Source organism: Macrobrachium rosenbergii, chromosome 9, assembly GCF_040412425.1.
Source record: "Macrobrachium rosenbergii isolate ZJJX-2024 chromosome 9, ASM4041242v1, whole genome shotgun sequence".
Taxonomy (NCBI): domain Eukaryota; kingdom Metazoa; phylum Arthropoda; class Malacostraca; order Decapoda; family Palaemonidae; genus Macrobrachium; species Macrobrachium rosenbergii.
Window position 1 is genome coordinate 15,147,475 of NC_089749.1, and position 10,485 is coordinate 15,157,959.

At 36.8% G+C, this 10,485-nt stretch overlaps 3 protein-coding genes across 3 annotated transcripts in view; 2 read left to right on the forward strand and 1 right to left on the reverse strand.

The window, feature by feature from the left end:
• The window catches only part of Phlpp (PH domain leucine-rich repeat protein phosphatase), a 43,100-nt gene extending 41,757 nt beyond the window's left edge, over positions 1–1,343 (forward strand). Inside the window, 1 exon segment of the mRNA XM_067108456.1 lies at positions 736–1,343. Coding sequence (XP_066964557.1) covers positions 736–1,233 — 498 coding nt within the window. The 3' untranslated portion in view covers positions 1,234–1,343.
• A 584-nt stretch (positions 1,344–1,927) lies between these two features.
• Positions 1,928–8,770, reverse strand: LOC136841496 (uncharacterized). Its single transcript, XM_067108455.1, has 3 exons — positions 8,675–8,770; positions 5,659–7,126; positions 1,928–2,655 (listed from the first exon to the last, which is right to left on the reverse strand). Exons 2-3 carry the CDS (start codon positions 7,076–7,078, stop codon positions 2,090–2,092), a joined length of 1,986 nt encoding a protein of 661 aa, XP_066964556.1. The 5' UTR covers positions 7,079–7,126; positions 8,675–8,770; the 3' UTR covers positions 1,928–2,089.
• A 1,307-nt stretch (positions 8,771–10,077) lies between these two features.
• The window catches only part of LOC136841489 (uncharacterized), a 28,835-nt gene continuing 28,427 nt past the window's right edge, over positions 10,078–10,485 (forward strand). The window contains exon 1 of the mRNA XM_067108432.1: positions 10,078–10,204. The gene's annotated coding sequence lies outside the window, so the exon portion shown is untranslated. The remainder of the gene's footprint in view (positions 10,205–10,485) is intronic.

A 10,485-nucleotide genomic window follows, 5' to 3' on the forward strand; every position in this document is an offset into this window, starting at 1 on the left:
CATGTAATGACACAGATAGGGGTTAGTATTGTAGTTCCCTGCTATTTAGCACCTCCTACTTAATGAAGTCTAACAGCTGCAGAAGAAATATACATTATAAGTAATAAATATAAGGAACTGGATCACTGACAATACAGGAAAACACAAGGAGGCAAGAGGTTAGAATGGATTAATGTGACGTGACATAAAGATTATGACATCTCAAAACTTCTCATGAAACAGAAAACTCCCGTTAGGGTTGAAAGTCATGCTCTCATCCTTATCTCATGTAAGCAGGTACCCATCTCATGTAAGCAGATACTATCTTATGTACTTTTTAGTATGTTCTCCAAAGCACTGAAGTAATAGAAGTAGAACGGCAGCTTGTACTATGTGAAAATAAAATATTCTGATACCTCTAATTCTAGTAGGAATGAGCCAAAATCTCTCAACTTTTTTTTCTTGGTGAAACAGGAGACATTTAGTGCAGCTGATCAAAACTTTCATAATTACAGTACTTTGCATTTAGGACAAAGTATGTCTGTCTCTTTTTAAAATATCTTGTGGCCCATAATTTTTAATATTTAGAAAAACTTGGAGTTCTCAGTAATACAAATTTCCTACATGCTTCAGGATCTGCATTGTACAAATGCACCAAGCACTGACTATGTAGGATTTTTAAGAATAAGAAATATCTTCTCTACATAATTACAGTACATGTTGAAAGCTATAATTCTTCTTTTTATCTACCAACAGGTCACAGAAGAGCAATTCAGAAGTTGGGAGTATCTCCTCGCAAGAAATGCTAAACTTCTCTTCATGCGAGAACTGGACACATTAACAAGATCCAATTCTAAGGCCAGTAATTTACCCACAGCTTCAGCTCCTGACCTCCTTGCTGCAACTGCTGCGGAGACAGAGTCTAGCGGACACTTCCTTCGCAACACAGTTCGCAAATCTCGTCTAGGTAGAGGGACTTTCCGACTCATACAAAACAAGCTCAGTGCCACAACCAGTAAATTCAGTACTCTGCAAAGGTTCAGAAGCAATGCTGGCAAACATGAGAGCAACTTCCGTCGATTTGGCAGCCTTCAGAATTTGAAATACTACCAAGAAAACAGACCTCGACCTCCACATTATCCCCTGGTGCAACCAGATTTAGGTACGGAGATGCAGGAGAGGACTACACTGGACTCCCTTGAACTTGAAACAAGGATGCATCATTACTGGCATACAGGTGTTACAAATTTCTAAAGACAAGGATGAAAACATGTTGCCAATACAGTCAATTGCCAAATTTTGTAGATTTCTCTTCCAGTGAAAAGATAACAGATCACAGAAGTAAATGACTGCGTTTTTATTTATCTGAAATTTTATTTCTACCACTCTAGACAAGTTCATGTGAAACACTGCTGTTTCACTCTAGAAATTTGAGGCTCATCTTTCTATAAAGTTGGTTGGCCACTGTGTTAAACAGGAGGTAGTAAACTGATCTATGGGCATTGCCTGAATGGTGAGGAATAAGACAAACACCAAGATTTATGACTGAATGAAATTGGCATGGTATATATGTTGGTTGCTAAGAATTATGATCATTCTTAATGTCGTGAAAAAATTGATAACTGGAACTACAACTGAAATAAATTAACCCCAGCATTCTAAATATTTTTCTCTGGTATAAAAAAAAATGGCAGTTGAATTTTTCTACTATGCTGCTAAATGGAAAGACATTTCACCTGGATCAAAGTGTCATCACTGCAGAAATAAATTTTCAAAAATGTCAAAAATTTAATTCCAACACCTTTAGTACAAAATACTTACATAAATAAGCAACTGGCTTATTCATACCATACTATCCATATTTTATCTAGGTCACAGGCACCACTGACAATTATCAAACCAAAAATAATTCATATCAGGTTCATAATAACATATTAAAAGAGTGAAATAGTTATAGCCATATAATTTGTACACAGTACACTACATACATCATCTACAAGAATCATTCTTAACACAACCTCTACAACATCCTTTCACAGCATAATAATTTTCATACTTATTCTATAAATACAGATTATTCAGGATTGATAAAGTATCAGTTAAACAACTATCAACTAGTTACCTTATCTAAAACTAAAGCTGCTATTGCTCTTGTGTCATCTCCGCATTCTTCAAGCTCCCTGTGTGAAAGAATTTTAACATCCCATCCACTGTGGCGTAACAATCGCAATTTCAGGCGAATAAATCCTGTGGGTTCTAGGGATGGTTTTATCAGGAACTGTGGCTCAAGAAGTTCAATTGCAATTAAATTACTTGTTCTATCTTTAACTGCTAAAAGCTGTCCCAATATGTGGTTTCGTTCAACTAATGAGCCACAAGAAGACAAAGTTTCAACTGATTTCAGATTATCAAAATCTACAATTAAATTTGCATAATTTATGCTGGGTATCAAAAACTTCAATTTTAGTACATTAGCACCCAAAATTTCGTTAATGCATCTAGCACCTTCCATTACCTTTGATAATCCAGGACGGTGTTGAATTTCATCTGACAGTGTTCTCATTGGTAAATCTCCTTGGGATAGCTGTGGCTTTCCAATATTTAGCTCGGGTGCTTCAATTTTCAAAGACTCGTATAACGTTACTAAACGTGAGAGCTGCTTGCTTCTCTGATGGCCTGGAAAAAGAATACAAGTGAACATAAATCTTAAAAGGTTTTAAAAATATTTCAGAACAGTACTTTTTACAGTTACAATGGTAACAAAACCTTAAATTCACATACATAAACTTGTTCAGCTGCATCTGCTATTAAACAACACACATCTTATGTAAGTACATACTCCATACAGGGATTTTTAACTTTGATTAAAGAGCTACAGAAAGCTGTATTGGCGACAGGAAGAAAGACCACTGAATGTAATTAAACCTTGTTCATAATACTAGTCCACAGCGATAGATATCAATAATTTCTTTTTCTCTGTAAGAGAAATTTCCCTTCCCTCAAATATACCATGGCTTTAAGCTTGTGATAAAATACAATAGCAATGCGCAGGAATATTGATGCTCTTTCTGGCATAACCCATGTGAAATATTCATCACAAATAATACATTCGGCCTCTAAAAATGTATCCTGGCTATAGATCCTCTGTAGGAGGGGACTGAATAGTGTGCCTTGCTCAGCACACTGAACACCATGCTAAATGTTCTTTGCAAGAGACCCCCTGAGCTCCTGCTGCAATATTGCTGTCTCACTTTTCATTCTTTCCCTTTGGCTTTTCCACAAAGCTATCAAGTTGTTATACCTTTGTCTCCCTCTAATTCTCGACCTCCTTTATAGAAAAACCTTGAACAGAGTTCTTACCTCAAAGTATGAAGCCAAATCAATTATAGGCATAAAGTTGTTTTTATTTAGCATTTCCCAACGTTTTGTGAGAGAAAGAGAGCTATCCAACAAGCTGTGAAGGCTGGATCAACTTTTTATCAACTCTCTGTCAACTTTTTGGGAATGCAATGAGAAGATGAGAGTAATTTTGGAAGTTCATAATGGATGTGTTTAACGTTCTTAATTGGACAGTTTGAAATTTTGTTTGTGGTTTCTGTGTGCTGTGATTGATGGACATCAATCTCCAGCAACCGAAGATCAGGGTGAGTGTTGTTTTGTTTGTTTTCCCTACACAATGGCATAAAGTCGATAAAGAGCTAAAAAGCTGTCAAGCTGGATCATTGATGCTCAACAAATGCAATGGAAGATAGAGTAATAAGTTCATGGATACCTTTAACTTATAATACTGTTCATGACAAATCAATTTACTCTTTTTCCCTACAGAGGTCAATACAAAACTGAGCTTAAATGATATAACAAATACCTTGATGGAACCTTTCTCAAGACTAAAGCAAATAAAAAATACAAAGTAAAAAGCTGGACACACATATTGCAAACTGTCAATCACAACTTTAAAATGACATGAAGAAAAAATCATACGGTACTGTATAACACACAAGCGTATTATTCATATGTGAGTGAGACAATCATGCAAGCTGGTTCAGTCATGGAAACTTATTAAGGTAGGGGTAAAGCCCACTCACCTGACCATCAACCCCACTTTCCTATCTGCTGTCAGAGACAAATGCAGGAGTGGTTAAAAGATGAGATTATATATCAATGAAAAATGCAATTTGTTCCTACAAGGGTGGCCAGAGAAAACTCCAGCAACCACTCGGAATCTGAAGAACCGAATCATTGGTTGTTGCACAGGCCCAAGCAACTAGGATTACTGTCCCAGAAGTGGGACAAAAAGTGCACAGACCCATATTCTTTGAACACCTCCCCAGCACCAACTGGTCCAGGGGAGAGTCAGAAGAGTAATGATCCTCAAGAAGACAGAGAGGAAAATTGGGCATGAGCATGCTCATGAACTGAGAAGGAAGAGGACAAGACGGGAGGGGTACAAAAAGAACTTGTGCTTCTTCAGCCCTTCCACCAAGATCCTCTCCTAACCTCTCATAATCCTCTATGGATAAAAGCAAGATCTAGCAGCCTGTAAATCAGCAAAACAAGGAGGGAACTGATCTAAACCTCCTTTGGAAATCTTGTTGAAGGCTGGTCACTAACATTGTGACTAAGCCACCATCTTCTCTCCATGCTTCCTAGTGAAGGGAGCAAAGACTGGTTTGTTTTCTATAGACAGGGGATGCCCATGGAAATTCTGAAGGATGACCCTAAGGAGAAGACTCCCAATCAAAGTTTCCCTTTTCCCCACTTTGCTCTTCAGCTGTACACGGGGGAAGAGGGAAGGAAAATGTAGGAACAGAAGATGGCTTATCTAAGTGCTTCTCTGGAGAAGTTAACCAAAGTAAACCACCCAGCAAAAGTCTTGCTGTAAAGGAAATTAAAGTCTTATAAAAAAAATTATTAAATTGTCATAATACAGTAAACACGTACAAAATATGTTGCCAAAGAAAGCGAAGCACAAAAGAAGTTAATTTGCTCCTCAAGTAGCCATGCAATAATGAACAACCATAAGCACAAACAAAAAGATTATAATAAACTTCACAACCAAGTCAAGTTTCACAATCACAGCAGCAATGGATATCTTGTATATCAACTTCATGATGGATGACAGTAAGTTGAGTGGGCAGTACCACCGCTGTTTGCACACCTGCCAATTGTTAACTACCTTGTTACCAAGTTTCAACAGCCAATCCAGGTTGTGCCACATGAAAGACGAAGGTTTTATCCTCCTAAGTACAATTGCAAATGAAAAACATATGCAAAACATCAGGAATATTCCCACAAGCATCAGGAACTCATTTCATTCATATACTACTTTGACTGAGAGCACACAAACACCTAGTACTAACAAGAAAATTTAAGCTTATATATATCATGGGCCTATCTTTGCCTATAAACAAAAGAATCGTGCATCTATTAACATCATTAAACAACCACTGCTATATAACTGAGGCCTTAGCTAGCTAACAAAAACTGGTATTTATTTTTAATGATAAAATTATTTAGGACAAACTTCTCTAATTCCTGATAAAATTCTAGCAAGTAAAAAAAAAAAAGGACAGCAATCCATTTAAACACTTCTGCTCTCATCACAAGCATTGTCACAAGAATACATTGCAAAACAGAGATAAGGAAAGGGCAAATAAATACAACTAAACTTTGTCTTACCTCGAAGTCCAGTAATCTGCGTTGGCATGAATGCCAGCTTGATGAGATCCTCTGGGTAATGACCACATATCACTAATGAAAGAAGTGAATCGGAGAAATGATGATCTTTGTTTATTTGTGATCCATGAATGAATGACAGGTACTTGTCAATTAATGTAAAAAGTTGAGGATTGCAGCCATGACCTGTGTGACTAAAACACCACAGTAAGCGTGAAATGTCCCTTACGCGTACATTGGAAGTATGATCCTTGAGGTGCTCCAAAGTGACTTGTTCTAATTTGCAGAATAACTCTTTCTCATATATTCTGCTATTTGCATACAAAGCAAGAATGTGAGGAACAACTTGAGGGGTAAGATAGACTTCACTCATCTTACAGGTGTATTCACCCAAATCAGAAAAGAATTCATCGTTCTCGTATTTTGCTGTTCGCAAAACCTTAATCATGGACACAAAGGCGAAGGACTCCAAATCGCTCAAAGCACAAGATTCTTTCATTCTATTCTGGAGATGCTGAACAGTCTGGTGCACCAAATGTGATGACTTATCTAAGTTTACACCCGACTTGAATATTCCAGAAACACAAATACCGGCGTCACAAAATGACAAGTGGCTGAACCTAGGCTCAAGTTTTTTAACAATGTTATCAATAAATTCCTTTGAGAAGCTTTTTTTCTTACTAAGTCCCACATAGTGAAGAATCTGAACCAACTCATGCGGCTCAGCTATACTTAAAAAACTCTCAAATAAGGATATAAATGTTTCATATTCTTTCCTTTTGTACACATTATTTCCAAACAGAATCAAAAGCACATCAAATAGCTGAAGAACTTCTGAAAGCTCTGATTCCACTGCCTTTGTTTTACACTGATTGGCTAGGTGACCTCTAATGGCACTCAAATATCCAATTTTTTGGTTCTCGAGTTCCCTTAAGGACACTGCAAGATGTCGCATATCACTGACATTCATGAGGCTAATGTTACTCATCACTTTACTTTGAACGCTCTTCATCAAGGTTTTGTTCGAAATTATATCTTGCATCACAAACTGCCCTGAAGAAGCATACATGGAAAACAGCTGTAAGATTTCACTGACCTTGACTTCAGGATTATGGGCAATAAGTAACAAAGCTTTTTTTATGGCATACTTCATATCACTGACGCTGCCTAATGGGAACTGCTTTTCTTGCTGAGCTGGTGAGGTCACATAATCCACATTTCCTCTGATATGTTCAAGAACTTTGTAGCTTAAGGTTTCCTGTTCAGAAACTGCAGTTTTGGTGCTGTAGCAGCACACTGGGACAACATTTGGTTTTTTCAACACTATCACTCCAAAGGGACAAAATTTTTCTGCCTTAGCTAAATTATGCAGATATTTCCCACTATACTGCCTTTTTAAGGCCTGTGCTACAGTCCTCAACATTTTTGCAGTAAAGTCATAGAACTTCTATTTCCCCTCCTTGTTGATGTCCTGAAATAAGAAAAAATATTACGGAGAGGAACAGCTAAACAACTTTACTGTTAAAATAAGTTTTCCTCTTATTTTCTCAAATACTGTATCGTACTCAAGTATATGTAACCTCAAGTAATAATGGTGGTACCATAAATATTTTCTGTAAAATAATCAAAGCTGCTTTATTCCTGATTACTGTACAACTAAAACAGCAAGTTTTAATTTTCTTTTATTTTTACTAGTTCCATGCTATTTCTGTTTTACCCCATTCAAGAATGACAAATTCTTTAGGAATAGAAGTGTTTTTGACTCTCCTGACAGAAAAAATATAAAAATGTAGAACACTGCAGTATTTAACAAGGCAGCTACTAAATAATATGGAACCTTGTAAGAAGTGAACATTTTCATTCAGTGGTTTGGTTTCTATATATTTTATAATGTAACTACTGTTTAATACAAGTCTTAACTGCTAAGTCTTTGGAAAATTTTAAAAAATTTACCCCATACAGTATACAAACTATTTTTACCTACTTAATCTGCTGTGAGCTGGCAAAAACATAAAAATTTTGGTAAAATTTTACCCTAAACCATTACCATATTTTGGACTTGAAAATATAATTTTACTATGTTTTAATTTGTGTTCTGAATGCTTGTAACTTGGTTTCATTAGTGAAAGCCCTGACCAACCACACCTAATCTAACCTAACCCAAGGTAAAGGTCCTTAACCTAGTGCATGAGATTAGTCTGAACACATTCCATAAACTTACCTTAATCTGAAACGGAACTATTTTTACATACTTCACTCATTTTGTGTCCCCTTCCTCCACACAATAACACTTAGGTCCCCCAAACTGTGCGATATAAGGATGGAGTCCAATATTATCTCTTGAAAGTATATATTTGCTAATGAAACGAATATCAGAAACATTCAAAACATACATTAACACACAGGAGGATGATATTCTCAAGTTCTAAATGGAATAATGGTTAAAAGTAAGATAATACTAAAATTTCAATTAACCCTCAGGCTGATTTGTATATACAAAACTGACCTCTTGCATTAGGCTATTAAGTGAATGCAGAGTAAGGGGTCAGGGCTATTGTAGGCCTTGGCTAGCAGACATTTCAGAGGGTATAGGACCTAACCAGAATTACCTGACCCTAACCTAACCTCGGACGACGTGTCCTTACTTGGCTGGTGTCTCCTGCCGCCCAGCCACGCCGGCAACCCCACTGCCCCCAACAAAGGAATTCGTGACCTCCGAGCAAATGCTGGGGATCATGGCACCAGGGGTAACAGTGAATTCATTGGTGATATGATTTTATAAATCCTAAATTACTGGGCTAAGTCCATCCAAACCAGAGATTAATTTCGAGGGCAGACTAGACTGACAGGCCTAGCTGAGTGGGTTACCACAGGCCGTCTTAGCGACTGAAGAAACTCCAGACTGACTTAGCTAATCGCAATAAGCAGGCTACGCTTGTCACAAAATTGTTCACGTTAATTATAAGTTTATAAGCTAATCATTACAAATAACTCCAACGAATAATAACCAAATCACTACCTTTCACCGACTTGGCGAGTTCGTGTTGTAGCAGTTGTAATATGAATGTCTACCTATGTAACGGCTCTACATTGTGGTTTCACCTTCCCTCCGAACTGTTACTACTTTCTTTATGATTAATTAATCAATAAAGTTCTTTCAGTTGTCATTCTAATGCCAACAGCTTATTCAAGACTGTTTATTTATTGTTTGTAGACGAAACAAAATTTCATTTTTGGAAACAGTAGCCTCGGAAGGCTCTACCATCATAATTACATATAATCATTGCCCATTAAATCATTTATTCGTGTCTTCCTTCTCTGTCATAACGCATAACAAGTCAAATCGACAGTTTGACAGTCAAACTTTGACTGTAAAATTATATACAAAATGTTGATTTAAATGCTATTTATAATGATTACATCCGTAAACTAGAATGCATTCGTCTAAGAGTGCTAATGTACAGCATATACATTACACACACACACACACACACACACACACACACACACACATCATATATATATATATATATATATATATATATATATATATATATATATATATATATATATATATATATGTGTGTGTGTGTATATATATATATGCTAGTAACAAATCCTCAGAGCATGTTGCTTTTCAGTATACAACATGTGAAGATTTCTTCAAAATTGTCGTGGAATATTTTTTTACTTAAAAAAAGGTTCCTGCATACACCAGGGCCGGGGGTAGGGACGGGGATGGGAGAAGCCGAAGCCTGGATAAATAGGGATGGTTGGAGTCAGGAAGTGCATCTGTCTGTAAAAGATTGTCAAAACCAACTATGAAAAAAATCCGTTCATGGTAGGAACAGCTGGAGGAGCATTTAAAAGCAGCTGAGAAGAAGAAGAAGAAGAAGAAGAAGAAGAAGAAGAAGAAGAAGAAGAAGAAGAAGAAGACGAAGAAGAAGAAGAAGAAGAAGAAATTGTTAATATATGTACAATACATCCGCAATACATATTACCTAATGCATTAATATCTGTCTGAGCACATACTCGTATGTCCAGTTCATTAAAACATGCATTAAAATAAACACTCAAGCACAATCTCTGATGTCACTGTCTTGGGCTAGGAACTTAGGAAGGGCACTACGGCACGGTAGTTCAGTATCCCGCAACCGTTTGTTTGGCGAAGATTAATTGTATTCGTTCGTCCTGCGTGTTTGTTACTTTCTGCGGGTGTTATAACACTATTATAGTGATAAAGCTTATATTGTGAGTCTTCTTCAGAATTATGAGACGATTTGTTATCGATATAAGGAAACACGTGTGTGTGAGAGTCTAAGCTTTGCCACGGGCTGCCCAAAATTTATAAACTATCAAAGTTGACTACTGCAGAAGCACACAGGGGCAAGAGTTTCGTTCTTAGCACTGATAATGTAAGTTGAAAAACGTTTCGTGACGTAGCGACAGAGTTTATTTTATTTTTTAAATGAGGAAGGCAGAATTCAGTTACTGTCAAAATTCTGAGGGGGAAAGACGAACGGAGGAGAAATCGCATAGCAAGAGAAAAGTAAGTTGTGTGCACTTTCATTTATCTGTAGTACCGGTACATTGTACATTATATTTTAGTACCGGGTGAGTACTATTACACGGTTAACCTTATTACTGATTTATTTCACGTTTCAAATAACTTACCGTACTATTTGTAGGTATTTTTTAATTCATATGAGAATAGGTAGGCTAGGTTGCTAAGATGCAACTGCTGAATAGGACTAATCGAATTACATAGTTTATGCCTGTATCTACTTTGGTAGAGCATCTCCGCTCCAGATCCTAGGTCAGGATTCTCCA